The sequence below is a fragment of the Wyeomyia smithii genome, chromosome 2, assembly GCF_029784165.1.
Source record: "Wyeomyia smithii strain HCP4-BCI-WySm-NY-G18 chromosome 2, ASM2978416v1, whole genome shotgun sequence".
In the NCBI taxonomy this organism is placed as follows: domain Eukaryota; kingdom Metazoa; phylum Arthropoda; class Insecta; order Diptera; family Culicidae; genus Wyeomyia; species Wyeomyia smithii.
The window spans coordinates 65,548,991-65,574,996 of record NC_073695.1 but is presented as its reverse complement, the minus strand read 5'-3'; the positions used below and the strand labels follow the sequence as shown (position 1 = coordinate 65,574,996).

General features: G+C 40.0%; 3 protein-coding genes across 10 annotated transcripts in view; 2 read left to right on the top strand and 1 right to left on the bottom strand.

The window, feature by feature from the left end:
• LOC129722245 (uncharacterized) overlaps window positions 1-3,588 on the top strand; it is a 30,221-nt gene extending 26,633 nt beyond the window's left edge. For 4 of the 6 annotated variants that reach the window (XM_055675551.1, XM_055675547.1, XM_055675552.1 and 1 more), the window contains 9 exons: window positions 81-674; window positions 732-910; window positions 967-1,106; window positions 1,355-1,591; window positions 1,653-1,803; window positions 1,862-2,134; window positions 2,190-2,593; window positions 2,650-2,772; window positions 2,908-3,588. In XM_055675551.1, the coding sequence (XP_055531526.1) occupies window positions 81-674; window positions 732-910; window positions 967-1,106; window positions 1,355-1,591; window positions 1,653-1,803; window positions 1,862-2,134; window positions 2,190-2,593; window positions 2,650-2,772; window positions 2,908-2,956 (2,150 nt within the window). In that variant the 3' untranslated portion in view covers window positions 2,957-3,588. Of the gene's footprint in view, window positions 1-80; window positions 675-731; window positions 911-966; window positions 1,107-1,354; window positions 1,592-1,652; window positions 1,804-1,861; window positions 2,135-2,189; window positions 2,594-2,649; window positions 2,773-2,877 lie in introns of all 6 variants that reach the window. The other 2 variants (XM_055675549.1, XM_055675550.1) reach the window with 2 other exon arrangements.
• A 207-nt stretch (window positions 3,589-3,795) lies between these two features.
• Window positions 3,796-25,606, top strand: LOC129722246 (uncharacterized). Of its 3 annotated transcripts, none has more exons than XM_055675553.1 (7): window positions 3,796-3,972; window positions 23,554-23,643; window positions 23,715-23,825; window positions 23,887-24,004; window positions 24,057-24,202; window positions 24,262-24,410; window positions 24,473-25,606. In XM_055675553.1, the coding sequence occupies exons 1-7, from the start codon at window positions 3,877-3,879 to the stop codon at window positions 25,557-25,559; spliced, it is 1,797 nt and encodes a 598-aa protein (XP_055531528.1). In that variant the 5' UTR covers window positions 3,796-3,876; the 3' UTR covers window positions 25,560-25,606. The 3 variants fall into 3 exon arrangements, with proteins under 3 accessions (XP_055531528.1, XP_055531529.1, XP_055531530.1); XM_055675555.1 differs by having other exon boundaries at window positions 3,943-4,073; XM_055675554.1 differs by lacking the exon at window positions 23,554-23,643 and having other exon boundaries at window positions 23,682-23,825.
• LOC129721603 (ER lumen protein-retaining receptor-like) lies at window positions 13,522-21,620 on the bottom strand. The gene is made up of 2 exons (XM_055674359.1): window positions 21,600-21,620; window positions 13,522-14,212 (listed from the first exon to the last, which is right to left on the bottom strand). Exons 1-2 carry the CDS (start codon window positions 21,618-21,620, stop codon window positions 13,580-13,582), a joined length of 654 nt encoding a protein of 217 aa, XP_055530334.1. The 3' UTR covers window positions 13,522-13,579.
• Window positions 25,607-26,006: the final 400 nt, after the last annotated feature.

Here is a 26,006-nt window from a genome sequence, read left to right as displayed (position 1 = left end):
TCCTTATGTGTAGTCTTGACTAACTGGATGTTCTCATTCCATTGCATACCATCAATCATTAACACCAATAATCACCCTAGGTTACGATCCGTACATGCCCGCATATGGCCCCGACCGAGGTTACATGGACGATCGCTATGGTCCGTACTACCCGCCATCTGGCGCAGGTCGTATACCACCACCGATACATATGCCTGCTTTCCCTGATCGGGATCGTGGCTATCGACGTCCAGGAATGCCACCAGAAGGCGGAGGTTATCCATTCGAGGTTCCTTACGGTCCATCCAGCTCCGGTTACGACAACACACTTGGTGGAGGCGATGGTTTTGGCGGCTTCGGACCACAGCGACCATACGAAACGCGCTGCGATGGGTCGGATAATTTCAAACAGATGGCCTCCAAGCGAAAGATGCGCAAGCAGTACATCCGTCGGGTGATCAGTGCTCCTTCGTTGGGTATCTGTCAGCAGGAGTGTGTCGGAGCTAGGGACTTCATGTGCAGGAGTTTCAACTATCGAGATGCTGCTCCGTACGAAACAGATGGAAACTGCGAACTGAGTGATCGCGATTCGCGAGATCTTGACATTCCAAGTAGTCAGATGTTCGAGTCGGATAGCTCGGATTACTATGAACGATCCGCTGGCCGAGCGGGAGGGCATGACGAGTGTTTGGATGGTGAGTTTGTATTTGAGTGAGCTTTGAGTAGGAATGATCGAAACTTTTCTATTTCAGTTGCACAGCTCTGCAATGAAGATGGAATGGAGTTTACGCTGAGAACGCCCGAAGGATTTATTGGAAGAATATATGCCTATGGATTCTATGATCGATGTTTCTTCCGTGGTAATGGCGGAACCGTGAATGTGCTGAGGATCAGTGGTCCCCAAGGTTATCCGGAGTGTGGCACTCAACGGGTGAGATAAATTGATTATTGTGCAGGAAACAACGAAACGATCATGGTTTGTTTCAGTACGGCGATACGATGACCAACATCATCGTGGTCCAATTCTCGGATAATGTGCAAACGGGTAGAGATAAACGGTTCAATCTAACCTGTATGTTTCGTGGACCTGGAGAAGCAGTAGTAACCTCCGGCTATATTGGAGCAGGGTAAGCTTAGTTAAAACAGTGATTAGACTCTCCAATGCATGTTCGTGGGGAAGGAAGTGCATGCAAAAATTACATACTCAAATAGTTATCTGACAATAGACTTAGTAGCGTAGCTACTAACACAAAACAGCACACCTTTGACTATTCTATCTTGTATCCCGGAGTATCTCGCGAAGAGTTACAAGATCCAATACGCCAAAGGACTTGGTTGGCACTATTCTGAAACGTAGCTTTAACGACATCGACAGATCTGGCAGTCCGATTCCGATCGAGTATCTCCCGGCAGAGAACTCCATGAGTAACAAGGTGCGGTTGATGATTCTCTACCAAGGACGACCAACCACGACGATTGCTGTCGGTGATCCGTTGACGTTCCGCTTGGAATCTCAGGATGGTTATAGTCACGCAACCGATATTTTCGCCACAAATGTGGTCGCTCGTGACCCCTACTCAGGAAGAAGTGTTCAGTTGATTGATAATTATGGGTGAGGTTATGAGAGTTTTGCGTTGGGATTGATAATTGACATAACATGTATTTGTCCCCAGATGTCCAGTGGATAACTTAGTCTTCCCTGAGCTAGGAAGATCCCGCGATAATGACGCACTGGAAGCCAGATTTAACGCATTCAAGATACCGGAGTCAAACTTCTTGGTGTTTGAAGCAACAGTACGAACCTGTCGCGGAGGTTGCCAACCGGTATAAACTTATTCTTGTAGCACACCATCACTTCCACTGATTCGATTTTTTTTTTCAGGCTTACTGTCCAGGACCAAGCGGTCGATCAGAACCGTCATTCGGTCGGCGAAAACGTTCTGCGCCAGATACGCCCCTCGAGCTCGACGGTACGGCTGAGCCTCTAATCGGAGAAAACCTGAACGAAGAGGAGGAAATTTCCATAGTCAACGGAACGGTTATAAGTAATAATTCAACCAACAAGAACAGCACGAAAGAAGGAGAGAAAAGCAATCCCAATGACGTGGATGCGAATGCTGGCGACATGCCGGAACAAGTGCGGGAGATGATTGAGGTAATTCATACTGGCGGAAGAGTAAGCTAGTTGCAGATCAAAAAGTAATTCAAAGTCCCGCTCTTTCCATCCACTGCAGGTGTTCCAGTCTCGTGAGGAGATGCAGCAGGATACGGTAGCTAGAAAGTTTGTAGCTCCTCAGGAAACTGTCTGCCTAACCCATTCGGAGTACTACAGTCTATTGAGTGCACTGATCCTTCTGATGATCTTGCTGATTGGTATCACATTTGCCTCGGGTCTCGCCTATCGCCATTACTGGAGGTCATTTCTGAAAAATCGCACCTTGGATCGCACATCACCGGTGAACTCGTTTACACCCTCGGCTCTTCATAACGTTTCGAGCAGTCAGTTCCACGCTTCAGGCCGAACCAACTCTACATCCTCCCGAGGAGACGGACATGTTCGATCACCAGGCCTTTCGCTTTTTGGTAATGGTCTTCAGAAGACGTTCGCAACAGGGTAAGTTCCAAACTCTCATCTCACGAGCAACTTACTGAATCAAAAAACTCTTCCAGCAATCTGTCTCGGATGTGTCAAATTCCGGTAATGAACCCAATATCCAGAAACAACAACAAAAGCGAATTTGATGACCCTAGCGAACCCATCTACACCGATCCTTCCCTCTTCGAGAGATCCAGGTACGATCGTGTTCTGTTTGGCTTTTCCATTATCAACCAATAAAAAACATTGGCATTCAAAATTCAACATTCTAAAGTATTCCCCATTCGCTTCTATAATTACAGAATATAAACCCATTTGCACACCTTTTTCAGATCACTGCGGAGTATCGCGGTAGACCAAACCGATGCCAACAATGATTAGAAAGCAAATTGGCTAGATGAAAATAGATATGTAATATTTTAAAACCCTTTTTTTAATCTATTCAAAATACACAATAAAGATTACATTAAACTAGTAATGTAAAAAATATCCTATCCATGTTGATGGCAAGTAAAACAGAGCTCATAAATATAAGTACTGTGATGACTATGAATAATAGAAGACCAACCGAGAAGTGGTTGTCTCTTTCGTTTCCTCCCCTTGTATGAATACACTTTTGCTAAGCCCCTGCCTTCGTAGCAGCAATGAACAAATCCATTCGTGTGACAGTTTAAACCAAAGATTGATTTACTTAGATTGTGATTTAACTAACAGTGTCTGTATGTAGTCGTCAAATCTCTTCTTAATTTATTCGAACTAGGATTAGATTAGTTTAGCGTTAGCATGGCTAGGTTAGGTTAAGCATAGAGAGACCTAAATGTACGAAAAACAAAACAATGTAATTCACCTAACCACTGGAAAGTATCACACTGAAGCAGTTTTATTTTTTCTATTAAATAAAAACCTTATCGAATTTTACTCGAACTCTAATAGATTATGCTACTAATGAATGATGAACATGTAAGTGCATTATTATCTAACAGTAAATGTAAACAAACTAAAGTGCATCAATAGTTCCACGTGTTTTCCATCTCGCGAAAGAACGCCACCCATGGCACGCTTTGATGCGACCGCAATATGCACATACCAACTCCGAGATGACTTTCAGTGTGGCACGTTTTGGTTTTGGATTACTCACGTGCGCCCGAGTTTTCATCGCTTTCGTCGGTGCCGTATGTCACGGAACGGCATCCGGCCGCGCAGTTATTAGATGCCCTCCCTGGCAACCTCTCGGGTTCAGTTATTCAGTGGCAGTGGCAGATCGACAACGTGAGCGAGAAAAGATTCTGGCCGAGTGGAAAATGTTCGGAAAATTGTTGGTGCTGGTGCTTGTTCTGATTGGTATTGGTTCAGTGTCAGCAACTTCGCTGAATGAAACCGAAATGATTGTGCGCAAGGTGAGTGAATTGGATTTGTGTTCTGCGTGATGACATGTGTGATGATGATCCACCTCCAAAAACGTCCAAAAACGGTTGCTGTTTTTGAGTTATTGTAAAGTGTGAGTACAAGTGGTTTTGAATTAAAACGAAAAGAATTGATTTTACAATCAACGAGTACATTTTGTGCGGAAGTGTGATTTTATGGGGACCATGTGCGCAACTTAGGACATTTTTGACGTAGGACTACGTCTAACCGCACTATATCCAGATACATTCCGTGGAAACTAAAACCAAGATGTAACGTCGGAATGAAAGATTTCAAACGGTTATACTGATGTAACCACATGATGGATCACAATAATCAAAATGTCGTTGGATTGATGAAATGATGGACAATTTTGTAATTCTTCAATTTTCATTATCACTTCATTGTTAAACAGTGAAAATTGAATAAAAGTTTCAAGGTCGAATTCTCACCAACAATGTACCAATCATATGCGAGCACGCCTGGCACAGACTTCATGAATAGACACCAAATGCCTGCTGTGATATCCTGTACAGCAGTGGCAAAAAAAAATTGACAGAATCTCCCCGTCCCAATAGGTCAACTAATGTTAGCTTCCATGAGCCTAGACTATTTTGATGTCTTGAAGGTGAAGCTTTTTCGGAAAGTTCGTATCCACCTCCACTATCAGACAGTATTACTTTCTGTTGTTAATATATATGTTAATGTTAATAAAACTGATGTATTGAAGGAAAATATGATGGCACAGGCAACAGTACTGCACCAAGCAATGCATGCGCTGGTTACTCGTCGTCTATCAGTGCAGAAAAACTCAATATTCATTTTCGTGCAGTCAAGCCAAGTGAAAACTACATTGCCGCTATTGACGAACAGTGGGGCGTGGAACACAATCGAATTGTCGTTTGAAGTGTTTTCTTCTTCTTCTTGTTTCGTAATGCAGCAAATATCAGAATTCAATATGATTTTTCTGAACTCTACACTCTGCTTTTTTCAGATTTATTCAAATAACTGAATATAGGGTATTAAAAAGACAATAGAAAACCAAAATGCTCCGTACAGATCTTTGAATAGGTAGTTAAACAAGCTGTACTGATGATTATATTTTACAAACTAAATGAATTTAGTCTAATATGACGATACTAGTTGCAAGAGGAAAACCAAATTCATTTCATCTTGATATTAGAGTTCCGACATTAGTATTTGTATTTTTCAATTGGAAATTCTTTTGAATTAGCATTTGCAAGAAAATATTACATTCCATAACCTTACTTGTAATTGAACAACGCTATGCAAACATTAATTGCTGAGGCTAATGTTGTTCATCATTCTAGCCCACTTTATTTTCGAAGATAACGGACATATAACTTTCGAATATGGTATTTTTATATGGTTAATATGGTTGTTCTTTGGTATCTTGAAACTGATCAATTTGTTTCTGATTGATTCTGTATACTATTAAAATATTTAAATTGGCCTAAATTAAATGTTAACATGTTCATAAACTTCTATTTCAATTTCAAATTTTCTGTGAATATACATTTTCTACTAAAACTGTAATTCGTTATCGATATTTTTTCCACGAGCTTGTAACTGCAGGAAAAAAAACTATGTGACATCTTTACCGCTTTGTGATCGGTGAGTGAGCCAACTTCAACACGACAAATAGATATAGAAGGAAGTTTAATTTCTACTAAATCGTACTCGAATAAATATTTTATAGAGGGTTGCCTTTCTGCGTATTAAAGAAAACTCGCTGTATTAGAATGAAAGGTATTCATCAATGGTCCAGAAACTTCTGGGGGATATTTGGGTCTAAAGCTCTATAGCAATATTTTAGAGAAAAACTTTCTTCTACAAAGTTGTTACATATGATAAAGCGCTTATTGAAAAAGTATCAAAAATTAGGGTGACCAAAATTTTCGATGCTATCAAGTATCTAACTTTTTAATTTTTGTAGATAGAATACCTTGTTCTACAATTTTATAGGTCCAATAATTTAAGTAACTTTGTAAAAAAAAGTTTTTTTCTAAAACATTGTCTAGAGCTCTAGACCCAAATTTCCCCCTAAATTTGGTTTCTGCACCATTGTGAATGTTAGAGAGAATATTTTTTTTTTCTATGATAGAGTGCTGCAAAGAAATAATCAAAATACAGACCCCGTTCGATTTTGGCAAAACGCCAGAATTTTTTCTGGTGCCAAAACCGAACCATGCCAACAATGAACGGTTCTTTTTTCATGACTTTTTAAATGGTCAAAGACGACCTTAACAGTAGAAATGGCCACCAATGAACTAGTTTTAGTTTCAAGTCGTTTGAGGTGTCGCTTGATAAATTTGGGCTGACGACCTAGATAATTGATATTACCACCCGAACCAAAATAACTTCCCTTTGGAAGATGTTGAGCTTAAATTGGTTAAAATAAATCAAGCAAACTACAAAAGTAAAACGAGCTCAAATCAAACATAGCTTCAAAATAAAAATATAAAAATATTGTAGTCCTACGTCAACTATGCGGTCGTGTCTTGGATACCACCCTCCTACTATTTACATTTCACTGAAGAGATTAAAAAACATATGATTTTATTGCTTTAGTTTTACTGTTTTCGTGCAACAAATAACGTTTGATCTAATATTATTGGTAATTGTCAAACACGATTCTACGTACCGTCCATAAAAAACCGTGTAAAAAAACGCGTTATTTTAAAAAAAAAAAGGACGTAAAAACCGCGTTATTTGGAAAAACGTCGTAAACACCGTGTAAAACTGAGACTGTGTAAAAAACACTCTACTATAGTCTGTAACCGTTTTTGTTACGAAGTGTAACTGTTTTAAGCGAGGACAAAAAAGCGTGCAGAAAAAACCGTGTGAAAAAAACCGCGTTATTTAAAAAACGACGTCAAAAACGCGTTATTTGAAAAATCGTCGTGAAAAAACAACGGTGTAAAATCAAATCGTGTAGAAAAAGACTTCACTGTATTATGTTTCAACAACGCACGGATTTCGCGACAACTCGACTGAGGGACTAGGAACACCCTCTCAGGATTCAACGGTTCTTTACTAAGCAAGCATTATTAAACAAAACGGCACTTCATACTTCATTTTTCAAAACTTTTACTACGCAGTGAGAAAACTCTATGTCGAATCGCATGTAAAGAATTGCCTGCATCGCTTATGATAGAAAATTCCATAACGTTCCAGGCAAATTTAAATGATAATGCACTTAATTTTCAAATAAAGCCATAGTTTACGTCAGAAGCAACTGAAATTTAAATGAGAAAACATTTGACATGACGTGTAATGTTCTGTGTAACTGTGTAGAATAATATTTGAAATGAGCTGAATATCGATATATTTGAATAATCATAAGAGATAGAGAAAGCTATACACGGATACCTATCAGGAAATTGTCTAAATTTTCATTTAAAAATATTTTTAAAAATTAGTTTGAAGTCCTTTACCGAAAAAAAGTTGATTTTAAAAACAAAAAGTGATTCAAAGCTAAACGGTCATCTCGAACAAAGTTTTTCATAATTCTCACTGAGCAATTCCGTAAAAAATGTGTATTTATACCATTACAAAGGTCATTTATGGAGCTAAAATTTTGAACAGATGTTCCTATGAGCTGAAGATGCCATTTTGTACTAGGGTAAGGAACGGCTGGTCTCGAGGTACGATGCTGGCCTTACAAGCCAATTGTCGTAGGTTCGAGTCTCGGCTCGGGAGAGACTGTTAGTGTTAGTAGGATCGTAGCGCTGGCCCCGCAATTGTCCTGTACACTTAACAGTTGGCTGCGAAGTTTGTGTATAATAAACAGAAGGTCGAGTGCCGAATCGGAATGTAGTACCAAGGCTTTGCTTTGCTTTTTAAGGAACGGTTTAAGCAGTAGCGCCTATTTCAATCAGTCGCAGAAAACAGGCCTCAAACTCCTGCTTTTTTATCAATATCGACAATTTCAATGATGGAAACGAAAACTTCGATTATCTAGCTGTCTCGCGAATATGAGAAATACCGTTAATCACGAAGAAATCTGTGAACAAATATCATTTGAAACAAATCGACCTATATTGCAGCCATCCAGGAGCCACTTCGGGTGCTGCAAAAAAACGCCTGCAAAACAGATGGAAACTGCTTAAAATAGGTTCGGGGTGATTGGAATAGTGTCCCTCAATTGGTAACTTTAATTGATTATTGTAAAAGTTTGCTAACTTAGTTTTACAATCTGAAAATAAGTTCTGACAAAAAAAAACGATAAAGAACAGATTGATATAGGGGAGAAGTACCAGTTATGACAATACCTAAAAAATGTACCAGTTATGGCATGAACCAGTTTTGGCCTATGGAGTTTATATGGTGTATTGCCAAGACTGGTACCATTGCGCTTATGCGATATAACCATAACTGGTGCACTTGCCATAACTGGCTCACCTACCCTACTACTGTTTGAATTTCACCCAACACATTTCGAGTATTTCGTCTGAATACACAGGTGGTTCCTAAAGCTGCTTAGAATATGTTCCCTACCCTAGTATTTTTTTTAATAGGGTTTATGTAGTAAAAATTATATTGATGATTATGAGTATTTTTGGAGCCAGAGCGGGTTGTTTGATCGGGACCGGTCGTCTCTGGCAATAATTTTATCTTTCCAAGAAAATGAACACCTTATTTCTTTTTAACTACCGTCTGCCGGGGTGAGATTAAGCCACGGGGGTGAGATTGAGCCAAAACGGGAAATGTGTTGACGAAATATTATGCACTGAACCTGTGTTGGCTCAGAAAATAATGTTTTTCCAAACTGTACACTTTTCGAGCCCTTTTGGGGTGAGCTGTAATGTACGGTACAGTGTGCGGAATTCACATTCACGACAAAATTGTATCAGTATAGGGTAACGACCCCCATAATTCGCCCAATTTATCCGAGTACCCAAATTTCGCCCACCTATTTTTTATTATACGCAATATAGTGTCAACTCTTGGAACCGTGTTTAAACATAAAAAAGAAATAGCTGAGATTGAAAAGAAATTATTATTTGGCATAATTCAATAACAAACCCCTTAAACAATTTGTTGATTAGTGGGTGGGCGAATTATGGGGTCCTTACCCTACACCAAAACAAATGCATTGTTTTCACAGGGTATGTTATCTAGCTATGGTATTATTTGAAATAATGACTAAAAGCTTGAGAACAGTAAGCTAACAACTGTTAGATGGAAATTTGCAATGACTGATATTACTTATGAAATGTAACAAAATTTTGTACACCTTTTCAGGGGTGGGTACGTTTCCAGCTGTTTTGCGTTCTCCAATGGAATATACAGTGGTCAATGACACATAATAATTAAAACGAAAAGTCTTCTCAGGCTTTATATCCTAACGTTTTCCCTTTCTAAGCTACATCCAGACGCCACTATGTCTATAAGCCTGATATCTAGAGTAACCAGTTAGAGACTGTCTATAAGCCACGTTCTCATAACTGGTTACTTTAGATATCGATTTGATCCAGTCATACATTTTTCTATCCAGCTTTTTACGCACCACAATGGCGGTCGCTATAATGCGTGTTCGTAATATGCGAACCTCTCTGCTTACGTCAGATCTGAAAAATTGGCAACACAAATGTTGCCAGATATATTTTTCATTTGATAAATTGTATGAAGACTTCAAACTGACGTAAGCAGAGTTGTCCAAAGGGTGGGTAATTTATTACGAACTTTGCATTATAGCGCCCGCCATTATAGTACGTAAAATGCTGGATAAACAGGTATTAAATTCAACTTTTTTGCCTTTCTCCTAGAAAGGTATAGCAATCACTGGAAAAACCAAAGGTATAAAAGTGGTCCCAATGGCCGAATGTCATATACCACTCGACTCCTTTCGACGAACTGAGCATTTTTTGTATGTATGTATGTATGTGTGTATGTGTGTGTGTATGTGCAACTTTTTTTTCTCACTCACTTTTCTCAGAGATGGCTGGACCGATTTTCTTGAAATTAATTGCAAATGAAAGGTCTAGTTGCGCCATAGGTTGCTATTGAATTTCATTGTAAGCGGATTTTTAGTTTAGAGGTTATGAATCAAAATGTAAAAATCACGAAACATAAATATCTCAGAAACCACACAACCGATTTCAATAAAACTAGTTTCAAATGATTAGGCTGTCCCCAGAACCCTTAACTTTTGAATTTCGTTATGATTGAACATATGGTTCAAAAGTTATGTAAAGAAAAGTTATCCTGAGGTTGTTTAAACTCACTCATTTTTCTCAGTGATGGCTGAACCGATTTTCACAAAATTAGTGTCAAATGGAAGGTCTAGTTGCCCCATAGGTTGCTATTGAATTTCATTGCAATCGAATTGTAACTGTGTCCGTTGTTCATAAAAAAGTGAAATCACATAATGAAAGTAAACATATTGACTTTCTCCTCACTGGCTAATTAAAAGGTAGAAAATGAAAGGTCTAGTTGCCCTATAACACTCTATTGAATTTTAAGGTCTAGTTGCCCTATAAGACTCTATTGAATTTTATTGTAATCTGATTTCTAGTTAAGTCTTGTTGCCCCATAAGACCCTAATGATATTTTTTGCGAACAGATTATTACTTTTCCTGTTATGTTTAAAAATGTGAAATCCAGCTATGGAAAGAAACATATTCTGATGACTACTTGGGCTCACTCACTTTTCTCAGAGATGGTTGACCCGATTTCCACAGAATTAGTATCAAATGGAAGGTCTAGCTGACTCATAACACCCTATTGAATTTTGCTGTAATCGGAATGTAACTTCGTGTGTAATGTATCGAAATGTGAAAATCACGAAACTTCATTATCTTAGAAACTACACAACAGATTTGAACAATATTGATATCGAATGAACGGGATAGTTAAGGGTTAACTGATGAAATATGATTGAACACGTGGTTTCAAAGTTTGGCTCCCCCATACGTTCCCTTTTCATTTGATTGTAATCAAACTTAAGCATCCAATCCCATGTTTTAATTTGTAAAACAACGAAAGTCTATTATCTCAAGTATCACAAGACTTATTTGAACATAACTAGTGTCATACAAACGAGTCATCTCTCAAACTTACAAATAACAAACTTCATAAAAATTTGATAAACTGTTCAAAAGTTTTGTAAATAAAAGAAATTCAAAGACACTATAGCTGCTTTGAACAATAAATACGGCCTCAACATGATTTAAATGTGGTATCGTACTATTTGAACGTTCCCGGTATCGCTCGTGATTAAATTGTTCGAAATTAAGAGTCATTTCTTATATTTCGCTTTTTTTGAAGCACTAACATTACGTCAAATTTCATATTTTATACTTTAATTACAACATCAATATTTTAGAACCCAAAGAGTGAATATACTTTTGTTGGATTTTAGCATTCATGTAAATCTATTTTTACAAATAATAAATTTGAATGAGAAAGGCTGAGTCTGACCGCTAGGTGGATTAATTCAGGTTTTTATCACCTTCGATAGCTCAATTGGTAGAGCGGTAGACTGTAGATGTTAAAGTAAAAAAATTCAACTTTTTGTTTTTGGGACAATCTCATCCCATAGAAGGGGTGAGATTAGGCCGAAGTTCATTTAATTTTAGCAAAATTATAGTTTATTGTAGCTTAACCATATTTGCGGCAGTCGTTAACTAAACATTTAAGTGTGCATTGACGTGACTTGGATCAAACTCATTGCCTAAATGGGTGTACACAAGCTAAGGAACAAAAACGTGTCTTTTTTGGCACCCCGGCAGACGGTTGTTATGATTCAAAAAGTAATTGAAAGGGTCGTTTATAAGACACGGCCGCAAGGTTCACGTAGTATTTCGACAGCCTGTCTTATGTTTAGGTATTTGTTGTATTTTTTTGTATGCCTGAAGGTCATTGGGCAGAAGTGCCACTGCGACAAGAATGATTATCTTTCGTGGCTTGCTCCGATTGCTTTACACAGATTACAGGATGCTCGAACTCATTGATGCGGAGATGAGCTAGTTGGTTGTAAGCCTGTGTCCCAATTCGGAACAACATGGGTGATGAAACCAGTGACCCTTTTGGGATTGGTGCTCCATACCTGGTGTGGAGTTGAGTGGTAACTTCTGAAGAAGTTGAACCTCAATGAAGTAAGAGCTCCGCAAAAGCAGAACAAATGTGCTGAGCTCTCAGATACAGCGTTGCAGAAGCGGCAATTGTCGGTTGGGACTTTGCCGATTCTCTTTAAATGATAGAGAGCAGGACAGTTTTCGGCAGGGCTTTACATTTTCGAAACAAAACAATGAAACTGAATATCTCGCGCTGTCATTTAGATTCGAACAGTTTCATTTTCACTTGATTCCCTTCGGCTACTGTCATCGAATCACTTCTTTTACTCTTTCCCGTCTGTTGTTCATCGGATCATTTCAAATGAAACTGATGACTATTTCAATTGACGGAGAGAGAGGCTCTTTCCTTTCATCCAGCGTCTCAATTGAAATTAGCACCGCATCGCGTCGTTTGATGATAGTTTTCTAATACCGCAAGCCGTAGTTAGAACAGCAATTGCATCCAATAAATATATCACGCAAGTTCCGATCAATGGTTCCTCCCTTTTTCCTATATATGCGTGAAGTACTGTATGGAAGCGTCCTGTCTCTGTCAGCGCTCATTGTCATTTTCAATTGAGAATCGTCATGTGGGAGTGATAGTGATAATCTCCGCTTTCAATTGAAAAGCATTTGTATCAATTTTAAACCCTTCAGTTGTCAAAACCAAAGCAAGAGATTTCGACTGGGTTTCGTGTCACTCACGATGTGCTTAAAAATGACACAAAAGCTTTTCAATTGAAAGCGACGGGTCAAAGCGTCACTATAACCTTACAATTGTCAATTGAAAATGACTTTGTCAGGCTCTGGTATCCGGTCAAGAGTCCCGTGATGATTCGTAGTTCACTACGAAATAAACTAAGTAGCCTTGTGGTAACCGCAAGGTTGGGGTAGATAAACTGTTTAGCTTGTCCACAACCATGCACACGTTGCCAATGAAATGCTATCTCTACCTTTTCACATGTAATTAGTTCGCCTTCAATGGCGGATATGGAGGTACTCAGAAACGGTTCCGATCCAATGAATTGCTGAGCAGATCCTTGTGTTGCTAGGCTGTCGGCATGTTCATTTCCCTCGATTCCACAATGTCCGGGTACCCAAAGTAGCATAACTTTATTGAGGCGAAAAAAATCCCTGAGTGTTGCAATGCACTCCCAGACTAGTTAGTTAGTTGCATTTCACACGAAAGTGTTGTTCAGAAGAATTGTTAAGGCACATGATACACATAATTTTGCCAAAGACCATATGGCTCCTGGATTTTTCCTCAAAAAGTTATATTATATTTTAGCTTATTTTTTTAACTAGTTGGCCCGTAGTGGCTAGCCACTTTTAAAATGCATGTTGGACTACACTGGGGTCGCTTTTTACGCGGTTGGTTGTAACGCAATTAAAAGATTAGATTCGATATATTTATACTAAACTTAATTGATACCCCCTACAAATAATTTTCCGAATCGGGTAAAAATAATCCGCGTTATTGTGTAAGATATCATCCTACCTCCCAAGCCGTGGGGCCACTTTACGCCGGCAGCTGCAGCTTCTTTCCCTTTAGCACCTTGGTGATGTAGAGATAGAAGAAATCGCAGTACAGGATTGTCTGAATTGCTCCGGCAAAAATTGCAATCAAGTCATAATGACCCTCAGCGTAGTATCGGTAGATCCAGTTCAGCAGATACAGCGCACGGTAGGAACCCAGAGCGAAGAGATAGTGGCTGGTAATACTTTCTGCCTCACCCGTTTTGCTGACCAAGAAGAGCTGCGGCAAGATGGCCACTGCCTCCAAATAGATCGAGAACGTCCACATAACTTCTATTGCATCGAAGCTAGCGTTGATCAACAGGGCCAGGACGAAACACGGAACCAGCAGGAACTCTATGCGGAACGAATCATGATTGTGGTCGTAGGTCGCCTTAAACTTGACATACATCAAATAGATGGTGGCGATCGATGAACTAATGAAGACCACTTTCATGCACGTATTGTAAACGCTAATAAAAGTCGTAACCATATCCAGATAACGGCTAATGTAAACCACCATGAACAAAATCTGAGATTTGCCAGAAATGCCAGCACACGATATCGTCTTCCATATCTTGATTAGCAGCAGAATAATTGCCAGCAAATGCGACAAATCACCGGCCAGTCGAACATTCTGTGCCGAACACGCATCAGTACTGGACGTGTTTGGTGATCGGTCCGATAGAGTATAAAACAAAAGACGTGTGAACAAGTGTTGGCATTGTTTGCCTGGTCGAGTGAAATAAATCCGGGTTCAAGGTCGTGCCTTTGTGCAACTGTTTCGCATCGTGACTGTTTATTTTCGGCCAAAGGCAGGACCGAAATCGAAAAAGTTGAACCTCTTGCAGATTTCTAAAGACCTGACGAAGGAGTACAAGGGCGTGACCGAAATTTCCAAGGTCCGGCCTAACAAGCTCCGTGTCGTGGTCGGTAACCTGAAAGAGGCCAACGATATAGCTTGCTCTGAGCTCTTCACACGCGAGTATCGCGTTTACATACCCGCACGAGACGTGGAGATCGACGGTGTCATAACCGATTCGAGTCTGTCCGTCGAGTGTATACTGCAAAGTGCCAAAGGGTGCTTTAAGAACAAAACGTGTCCCGAAGTAAAGGTGCTCGACTGCAAGCAATTGCGGTCAGCATCGATCATCGGTGGCAAAACAGTATACACTCCGTCAGACTCGTTTCGAGTTACGTTCGCCGGGTCTGCACTACCAAGCCACGTCTCGATCCACCGGGTTCGTCTCCCTGTGAGGCTCTACGTGCCCCGCGTCATGAACTGCCTGAATTGCAAGCAGTTAGGCCATACAGCCGCCTACTGCTGCAATAAGGCACGTTGTGGCAAGTGTGGGGAGTCTCATGCGGAAGATTCTTGCAGTGTTAACGCTGAAAAGTGTATTCACTGCGGATAAAATCTGCATGAGCTCTCGACATGTGCGGTGTACATGCAGCGCAGGGATAAAATAAAACGGTCTCTCAAAGAGCGTTCAAAGCGTTCCTACGCTGACATGCTGAAGAAGACCGTTACCACTTCTCCCGTTACTTCGAACCCCTTCGATCTGTTGTCCTCTGATGAAACCGATTCTGACGATTCACCAGCGGGAGCATCTTACGCCAATCCTGGGGAGTCTAGAAAGAGGAAAAATATTTCCTCTCCTAAACTTCCCAGAAAAGGTCCTAAGATTTCTCAAAGTGAAATGAAAGTTACAAACAAACCAAACAGTGCTGCGGAAAAACCGAAGCAAACTCCTCCTGGGCTGGCAAATTTAAAGTCCCAGAAGGAGTTCCCAGCACTGCCAGGAACATCTAAAACCCCAGTTGCTCCTTTTACACTCCCAGTTGATGAAACAAACTCTGGATTAGTGAAATTTTCTGACATTGTGGACTGGATTTTTGAAACTTTCAATGTACCCGATCCAATTAAAATTTTTCTTACAGCATTCCTCCCAACAGTTAGATCATTTTTGAAGCAGTTGACTGCCCAATGGCCTCTCCTTGCAGCGATTGTATCCTTCGATGCCTAATTCAACTGCGTATATGAAGGATTCTATCTCTGTCTTACAGTGGAACTGTAGAAGTATTTTACCAAAAATTGATTCGTTTAAAGTTTTGATAAATAAAAACAAATGCGATGCATTTTCCCTTTGTGAAACTTGGCTTACTTCAAATATTGACCTCAACTTACATGATTTTAATATTATTCGCCTTGATCGAGACACCCCATATGGAGGAGTACTTTTAGGGATTAAAAAGTGCTATTCTTTCTATCGTATTAACCTCCCCTCGATTCCAGGCATCGAAGTTGTCGCATGTCAAATGACAATACAAGGTAAAGAGCTTTGTATTGCCTCAATATATATTCCCCCCAGAGCACAGGTTGGGCAACGGCTGCTCTTTGATTTAATAGAACTTCTTCCCTCGCCACGTTTGATTTTGGGAGACTTCAACTCTCATGGCGTGGCTTGGGGTTCCCCATACAATGATAACCGCTCCTCTTTAATCTATAACCTTTGCGATGACTTCGACATGACTATTTTAAACAACGGTGAAATGACACGTATCCCGAAACCTCCAGCGCGCCCAAGCGCTTTGGATCTATCCTTATGTTCGACGTCGCTACGGTTGGATTGCACATGGAAGGTAATCCTCGATCCTCACGGTAGCGACCATCTGCCTATTCTTATTTCAATTACTAACGGGTCAACTCGCATGCGACCAATTGACATTCCGTATGACCTCACACGAAATGTCGATTGGAAGTTATACGAGGAAATGATTTCAAAAGCGGTCGAGTCGATTCAACATCATTCACCACTTGAAGAATACAACCTCCTCGCGGGCTTGATTCTCGACGCCGCGTTGCAAGCCCAAACGAAGAAATATCCCGGCGTAACGATCAAAGAACGGCCTCCCACTCCGTGGTGGGACCAAGAGTGCTCCGATGTCTACACGCAAAGATCCGACGCGTTTAAGGCCTACCAGACGGGAGGTATACCTGGCGACTATTTACGGTATTCGGAGCTTGATACCAAGCTTAAAAGCTTGGCTAAAGCAAAGAAACGTGGATATTGGCGTCGGTTCGTGAACGAGACGTCGAGGGAGACATCGATGAGCACTCTTTGGAACACAGCCCGAAGAATGCGGAATCGCGTAACGGTCAACGAAAGCGAGGAGTCTTCAAGTAGGTGGATATTTGATTTTGCCAGGAAAGTATGTCCGGACTCTGTTCCTGCGCAAAACTTTGTTCGCGATACGTCTCCGGGTCACGACGCGATAGAATCACCTTTTACGATGGCAGAATTTTCAGTTGCCCTCCTGTCCTGTAACAATAACGCACCTGGGTTAGATAGAATCGAATTCAACTTGTTGAAGAATCTACCCGGCAATGCCAAGAGGCACTTGTTTAACTTGTTGACTCTTATAGGCCGATTGCAATGCTATCCTGTATCCGGAAATTGATGGAAAAAATGATACTCCGTCGTTTAGACCACTGGGTCGAATCAAATGGTCTACTATCAGAAACTCAATTTGGCTTCCGCCGTGCCAAAGGGACGATTGATTGTCTTGCGTTGCTTTCAACAGATATTCAGCTGGCGTATGCTCGTAAAGAACAAATGGCGTCTGCGTTCTTGGACATTAAGGGGGCTTTTGATTCCGTTTCTATTGACATTCTTTCGGGTAAACTTCACCGACAAGGATTTTCTCCAATTTTGAACAATTTTTTGCACAATTTGTTGTCCGAAAAGCACATGCATTTTACGCATGGCGATTTGGCAACTTTTCGCATTAGCTACATGGGTCTTCCCCAGGGCTCATGTTTAAGCCCCCTTCTTTACAACTTTTATGTAAATGACATCGACGAATGTCTGGCAAATTCATGCACGATAAGACAACTTGCAGACGACAGTGTAATCTCTGTTACAGGAGCCAAAGCTGCCGATTTGCAAGGACCATTGCAAGATACCTTGGACAATTTGTCTGCTTGGGCTTTACAGCTAGGTATCGAATTCTCTCCGGAGAAGACTGAGATAGTAGTTTTTTCTAGGAAGCATGCACCTGCTCAGCTTCAAACACAATTAATGGGTAAAACGATTTCTCAGGTTTTGGTACACAAATATCTTGGTGTCTGGTTCGACTCTAAAGGCACCTGGGGTTGTCACGTGAGGTATCTGATGAAAAAATGTCAACAAAGAGTGAATTTTCTTCGTACAATAACCGGACAATGGTGGGGAGCCCATCCAGGAGACCTTATAAGGCTTTACCAAACAACGATATTGTCTGTTATTGAATACGGGTGTTTCTGCTTCCGCTCCGCAGCAAACACACATTTGATCAAACTGGAGCGAATACAATATCGTTGTTTGCGTATCGCCTTAGGTTGCATGCAGTCGACCCATACGATGAGTTTGGAGGTTTTAGCTGGAGTACTACCATTGAAAAACCGCTTCTGGAGCCTGTCTTCTCGTATTCTAATCAAATGTGAGGTCTTGAACCGTCCCGTGATTGAAAATTTTGAAAGGTTAATCGAACTTAATTCTCAAACCCGTTTTATGACATTGTATTTCAATCACATGTCCCAAAATATTAACCCTTCTTCGAATATTCCAAATCGTGTCGACTTATCAAATACTTCTGATTCTACTGTGTTTTTCGATACATCCATGATAGAAGAAACTCGTGGAATCCCGGATCATTTACGCGTGCAGCAGATCCCTAAAATTTTTTCCAATAAATATCGAAACATCAACTGCGACAATATGTACTACACTGACGGATCACTTCTTGATGGGTCCACTGGCTTCGGTATCTTCAATAACAATTTAACCGTCTCCCATAAGCTCGATAATCCTGCTTCTGTTTACGTCGCAGAATTAGCTGCAATTCAGTACACCCTAGGGATTATCGAAAAAATGCCCACGGACCATTATTTCATCTTTACGGACAGTCTCAGTTCCATTGAGGCTCTCCGATCGATGAAAGATGTTAAGCACTCTCCGTATTTCCTGGGGAAAATACGGGAACATCTGAGTGCTTTATCCGAAAAATCTACTCAGATTACCTTAGCGTGGGTCCCTTCTCACTGCTCGATACCGGGTAATGAGAAAGCGGACTCTTTGGCTAAGGTGGGCGCAACAAACGGTGATATTTATGAAAGACCAATTGCCTTTAATGAATTTTTCGCACTTGTACGTCAGAATACGATCATCAGTTGGCAAAATGCTTGGACCAGAGGGGAATTGGGAAGGTGGTTACATTCCATAATCCCCAAAGTATCGACGAACCCGTGGTTCAAGGGGTTGGATGTAGGTCGGGATTTCATTTGCGTGATGTCCCGGCTTATGTCCAATCACTATAGATTTGACGCGCTCCTCCGTCGTGTTGGGCTCGGGGAAAGTGGTATCTGTGCCTGTGGTGAAGGTTATCACGACATAGAGCATGTGGTTTGGTCATGCCCTGTACACCGTGACGCCAGGTCTAAATTAATAGCTTCCCTGCAGGCCGAGGGTAGACAGCCGGCTGTTCCTGTTCGTGATGTCTTGGCGAGCCGTGACCTATCCTACATGTCCCTTATATACGTTTTCCTGAAATCCATCCACGCCCCAGTCTAGTCCCGTTCCCCTCCGTCTACACCCAACAAAACGACAAGAACACGTTTGAACCTTAAGCACAAAACCAGCAACCAGACCCCGCACAATAGAACCAGGACCCAAGGACTACGAGCCTCTGTCCCAACTCACGACATCGTGGCTCAGCAGAACGAATCCATACATGCCATTCGACGATTATCAGACGACCATTGAACAACAAAACACTGATTGGAAATCCCATGCTAGTTTTAAGTTAGACTTAATTTCAGCTCGTAGTCGGCAGCGAGGATAAAAAATTTGCTTTAGTTTTTAAGTCATCAGATATAATTGGCGCCGTTAAACATTAAATTGTAAATTTATGGTGTTTCGGCTTGCAGTCTTCTCTTAAAAGATCAAAACAGAAGTTTGTCTACTGTCCTACGTTTCGGCTGAGTGTATTTAGCCTTCTTCCCGGAAGAAGGCTAAATACACTCAGCCGAAACGTAGGACAGTAGACAAACTTCTGTTTTGATCTTTTAAGAGAAGACTGCAAGCCGAAACACCATAAATTTGAAATCTTTACAGTCGAAATAGACCTCGAACATTAAATTGTATTTGTGCCGTGTCAAATAAATGTTATGTGAAGAAAAAAAAAAAAACCGGCCAGTCGAAAAATATTCATCCTTCACACAAGCGAGCTTACTTCCGTCACAAATAAAAACGTTCACAGTACACGAGCCGCAAATTCACCCACGACAATAACCGATCCGAAATTCTATTCCGGAGGAATGTTTTCCAGAGAATTTTAGCAATCAAAACGGGAAAAAATCTGCTTGCTGCAAAACCGGAGCGACTGACGTGTAAACAGTCTTCTTCCAACCGAAATATGCTGTTTGAAAAAACGCATAAAAACAACCCGCGTAAAAAGCGACCCCAGTGTAATAAATTTACTATAAATGCTGGAATTTATTCTAAAATGATTTACCTTCTTCAAAAAATCTAGCTTGGAATCAAGATTCAACTATGACAATTCGACATTTCGATGTAGATGGTCAACGCTAATTTTAACTTAACTGTTAACCTTAACTGTGAGAAACATCCTTCTGTCAGTATATCATGAAAACGCTTGGATTGATTGTTTATTTGAAAACGAATCAACAACTTCCCTCTCATACGGAGCCACTGCACAGAACTTTTCTTTCCATTATTAACCCGTTTTCGAAAAATTGTTTTTTAATAATTTATAAATTTTCGTTTAAACTGTATAACTTAAATAAGAGTCCAATTTTTCAACTTTATGATGTTACGTTTCAAGTAAAACTTACAAAACAAATAAAAACGAATGTAATTGAGAAAAAAGTAACGATTTGCAAAATAGTTGTCCATGAGAAAATTCCGAACTCCAGAAAACATTCACACGTGCAAAAATTGTCTCCGTACTTATTGATAGTCATTGCAAAGCCTAGAATAACACGATACTGACGTCTCCTAATCATTATTGGGTAAATAAAATCACTCTGAGATACTCCGATATAACCTCACACATGATCAATTTCGCGCATAAAAACTCTGTCACCCGCGTTCCATCATAGAGACCTTGTTCCTGGTGATTAACCTGAAATGCGTGACATTTTTAGACGGATTTCGGCATTTACGCGTTTTTATACGCGAATTTCAGATTTTACGCAGATTGTTTAGATAAGTCTTTTTTACGCGGTATGTTTTTAATAGTTTTTCATTTTCAAATTGCTTATTTAGAGTGTCCGATGAGTTTACTTAATCCAATTACTGACTATTCACTGATTTGGCCTAATCGTTTTATATTTTTCCTTAATATTGAGTTCGATTCGTAGGTGGAAATAATAGTGCTGTTTATTGTTTTTCGATTTTATTTTCTAGCAGAAACGGTTAAAAAACTTTTAGCAAATGAAGTATATTTTAACGCGAACGCGGTTTTTTTGCACCGATTTCGGAATTTGTTTTGTTTTTCTTTTAACACAAATCAACATATGCATGGTTAATGAAAGGGTTCGCCTGCTGTTGAATATATTCAGCGAATATGAAGAACAGCAACTATGTTTGATTTTAGAAAAAATCGAAAACTACATGGCGTTCAAACATCTAAAATAAAAACCGGTGATCAAATTTGATATCATGTTTCAAAAAAAAGACAAATAGTGTAATCTTATTCTGTATCTCTATTTATAAAGCAATGACGTAATATCTTATGATTTAATGTCGTTATGACTAGTGATATTTTCATATATCGGCGAGTGAATTATCACTTTATCCGTACAGTTTAAACGTCGGAGTATAGTTGAAGGATTACGTTGGAGCACACAGTACTCCCAGGCCCAGGCGAGAGGTGGTGTGTAGAGGACTAAATGCAATCAATGGTAACTTGTCGTCACGATAGTAGTGTTTGCGTTTCCACACACACAAAAAATAACAAACTTTGGTGTACTGCAGGCTCATAGTTTGCTAGGAAAGAAGGCAATTTTAGTAACTTGCGTTTGGCGTGTGCGTGACCACTGACAGCTTACAAAACTATATATATTCCGATAACATTAGGAACGTATAGGCTAAAAAGGGGCAAGTGGAATCATGATGTCAATACTTTTCCTTGAAGTTAAGCTGAAGTACTATAAACTGTAGTAGGTTCCATTTGTCCCAATCCACCTGATTAGAGTACGGCGCGCATGTGTTTTCATACATAGGTTTTTACACATTAAAAATACTAACTTTTTTTTAGAACGTGCAAAAATTTGAAACTTTGCTGAACAAACAATATTCCTATCTTCATTAGGATTAGAGTTACAGAGTATTTTACATAAAAGTTACTTAAAAGTTAGTTTTTTGTAATTAACTTTTGTTAGTTACATTTTACAAGAAAACATTGTTTTAAAGAAACATTTGGGCATATAAAACACACTTTTTTGTTGGAGACCATACATCTCCAGGACTTATATGAAGTTATTACGAAATTATAGCATATTTCAGCTTAGACGTTGTCAAAGTTATTAGTTCCGGCAGAGTAAGGTTTCCGGGGCCCGGGTTTGGAACAAGTTGTTTGTTTAAAGAATCCAATCAGTTCTTTTCAGAACTGTAAATGCTTGAAAATAAAAGTTATGAGAATTTCCACAACTACTACTAGTGTGAAATGTTCATCTATTTCTCAATAATTATTTTTGCAATAACGACCTTGGCACATCAAAGATAAACGGTATTGTCACCTATGAATAGTTTATCACAGCTAGATATAACCCTCATTTCAAAAAATTTCACTTGTAAATTGAGTGGTTTTTCAGTTCAATTGTTTCTTTGTGCCTACTCTAACACCGTTATCAGTCGAATATTATTAACGCAAATTAGACTAAGAACCAGAGTGGTTTTCGCATCGGGAAAGCAAAAACTTTCTTTTGGTGCTTGAAAGTCACTCAGTAGTATCGAAGGTGTTTTGTTTTGTTTGTCTTTCTCTAAGCTGCGTGTCCACGCGCTCATGGCAAACATCTACGCTGAACTCGATACAAAAGACTGCGTGTAGAAAATTCAACTTCAGTCTAGTTTGTCACACAATAGCGAGTGGACAATGGCTGTTATAGGTACGCGACATTGAGAAACGAGAGCTGCATACAAGTCAACTTCCAGGCACTGCGGAATACCTTACCTTTATTTTGCATACGGCAGCAACAGGCAGGATATTTTGCTGGCACAGCTTTTGAAGGGCACAGTGGAGAGCAAATTTTATTTTGCGCGGTCAAGCAAATATATTACGTTCTGTAGCACACATTTCGAGCTGAAGATTATAGAATCAGTTCTTTTCAGAACTATAAATGCTTGAAAATAAGAGTTATGAGAACTTTCACAACTACTACTAGTGTAAAATTTTCATGTATTCATGCATCGTTATTTTTACAATAACGACCAACAAATATAAACGGTAGTGTTGCCTATGAACAGTTTATCGCAGCATATAATATATATATTTAGTCCTACGTCACCATTTCATACAACCCCTAGGGCTATATACCTTGTAGTATTTTATTAGAAGGTAGCTGCCAGAAAAGATTATTTCAAACACAGTTACAAGCTACTGATAATTTTAACCTGAATAACTGTTCATCCCTTTCCGACCGGGCCCATATAATTGCGTAGGTAGAAGGTGACTCAAACAAAACCTTCTCTCTCGTTTTTTGAACGTCCTATTCATTGTTTTATTGTTCACAACGCTAGTGTCAACATCGCAGCTGCTACGAAAAATAAAAAACAAGAGCAACCAAGTGTTTTTATATAGGAATTGTTCCGATTTAGGTTTTCTTATCCGTCATTTTTCACCTACACAATTGTGTGGGCTCGGTCGGAAAGGGTTATAGAACATTTGTGTCTTTTTCGTTTTACTTTGACTTAGGAACCTTGTACGAAACTGGAATATTATGATAGGTTCAGAAGAAGATGTCAAAATTTCCCCGGTGGAGGCTACTTTGTCATAGCAGATCACGTAAGTTTGTTTCTATGCCATCACTATCGTGTTAAAAGTTTCTCAGCAGAAAAAAAAATTTGCTTCACCAGTCTGCCAAATGTACCAACGACGACCAAGGCATGCACAAGTTCGATCGAAACGACTTCTACTACGTTTGTCACCCGGATGGTGTTATGATAGGGATGTGCCCTACGGATATGGTATGACCGTGAGTACTGCTGAAGCAGATCTTTATCATAATACGTTTCTAAACGGTTTTAGGTATTCAACGAAACGGAGGGAAGGTGTGTTGAAAGAAATTGGACCTCAGCCAAAACCATTAGAGTATATGACGAGTCGGAAAACTGTGATGTTGTAGTTCCGAACTGCAATCAGCCTGGTAGTTTTTCGTTAACTTCAGTTGGAACTTTATACAATTGAAACTATTGCAGGTGTCTTCCCCGTTCCTTCAAATTGCTCGTTTTATTACGATTGCCAGGAGTACCGCCATGGATATCAACAGTTTGTCTATCGGTGTCCATACCATACAATGTATCATCCAGAATTACATCGGTGTACAACTATGACGAGGTGTTACGTAAGTGCAGTTAATAACTTTTTATGGAATGCTGTTCAAAATGTAGACCTATTTAACAGCCCATCCCTTACGAGATCTTCGATCGCTTTAGTGGCGAATATTTTCCTCAGTGTGTTGCACGAGGACAGTTTCGAACGTCCAATGACTGCAATCTATACTACCGGTGCATTCCTAACATGGATGGATCATATTTTCAAATCCGATACGAGTGAGAATAGCTTTGAAAGTTTTAGCTAACATTAGATAAAGCTTAAGATGCATTTCTTTCAGATGTCCTCCCTCGATGGAATACAGCGTGGAACTAGAGCGTTGTGTTCCAAGGCATACAGACGAATGCCGTTGTTTACCATTAGTCAAAATCATTTCAGATTACTTAGCAAAGCACAATCTGACGGATTGTGAGAGTGTCCCTCGGCTAACAACTGCTGTTAGTACTATAAATACAACTATAACAGCCAGCGGCCGATGTTCGTGTACAACTTCAACGCCAAGTTCGGAATGTTCACTCGCAACTACGAAGTCAGAACCAACTACAGAGGCTCAGCGAACTGCAGCTACACCTGCTTCGAGTACAGTCAAATCCACTCCAATTCCCATATCTACCAAAAGGATTCGAACAACTACAGAAGTGTTTATCACCACTCCAACTACCAAGCTTGTAACCTTTTCGACCCAGCCTCCAACAACGCCAGATGAAAGCCATGAAACTGTTACCGATATCGATGACGTCACAACCGAAACACATGTCCCGTCCACCGATATTCCAATATCCACCAATACACCAGTTGTAACCGAAATACCTACAAGTGTTGCTACAACTGACCTACCCGATATACCGACTGATCTTACAACTCCTTTTGAAACCGAAGAACCAACACTCGCGACTGAACCTTCAACGAGTGCAACCGAGAAAACCGCTGAAGATTTCACATGGGATCAAATGTTCTATAAAAGAAATAAAACCACTACTGCCACGCCTACCACCTCAGCTACAACCTCGTGTATCCAATTCGCCTCCAACGAGTCCGATTTCCCGGACTCGGACTACTGGGACAAAAGCCTGTCTCGAGAATCGTGGGAGATTGCAACCGAATTGCCTGCTGCGGCGATCGACAAATGCAACAATGTGTACTGCCTAAATATCAACCCAGGTGGACTGAACTGCGAGCAGGTCAAGGGACGCCAACACGGCCGGATGATGATTCCCGGTTACATCATACGCTACCGGCAGCGTTCCAACGCGAAACACAAGCGAGACCCCAAGCTGGATGCTGGAATCGAGCTGCGATTGCGTTTCCCGAATTCGTACCGCATTGAAGCTATCGCGAGAAAGGACCTCCATCAGGTGGAGCAGTAATTTTGTACGGTTGTTTTTGAGTTTGTTGTTGTTGGTCATTCTTGAATAAAAATAGTTAACTTATTCAGATCTAGTGTTTTTGTTGCTGATTCACAATATTGAAACAATCAGTTATGAATCTTTTTGACTATCTCATTCAATAACAAGTGAGCTGCTGAAGTGAGAATTAATATTTTTTAAGCATAAAGTTCTATCCAAGTTATGTACAGATTTTCAGTTTGTTGCTCAGTAAAATTGTACATTAGTTGTTTGCTTCATTAATGTCTCGCGGTATCAATAAAATTGAATCACCAGATGTAACATATTTTCGCAACAACTGAGTACCTCTATAACAAGTGTCATTTTGCTCATTTATTAGCTTTTGCTCCATCTTGAAATCAAAAATATACTACTCCATCATTCGAAAAAAAATGCTAAATTCGCGTTGTATTTGCAAAACTGAAACCG

Bases quoted from the DNA above. Each gene is read 5' to 3' on its own strand.
- LOC129722246 (XM_055675553.1), top strand. From the start codon at position 3,877: ATGTTCGGAAAATTGTTGGTGCTGGTGCTTGTTCTGATTGGTATTGGT. The intron at 24,203-24,261 runs GTAAGTGCAGTT...CCTATTTAACAG, and splicing joins CAACTATGACGAGGTGTTAC to CCCATCCCTTACGAGATCTT. The intron at 24,411-24,472 runs GTGAGAATAGCT...CATTTCTTTCAG, and splicing joins TATTTTCAAATCCGATACGA to ATGTCCTCCCTCGATGGAAT.
- LOC129721603 (XM_055674359.1), bottom strand. From the start codon at position 21,620: ATGAGCCTGCAGTACACCAAA. The intron at 14,213-21,599 runs GTTTGTTATTTT...TGTTCGGCACAG, and splicing joins TGAGCCTGCAGTACACCAAA to AATGTTCGACTGGCCGGTGA.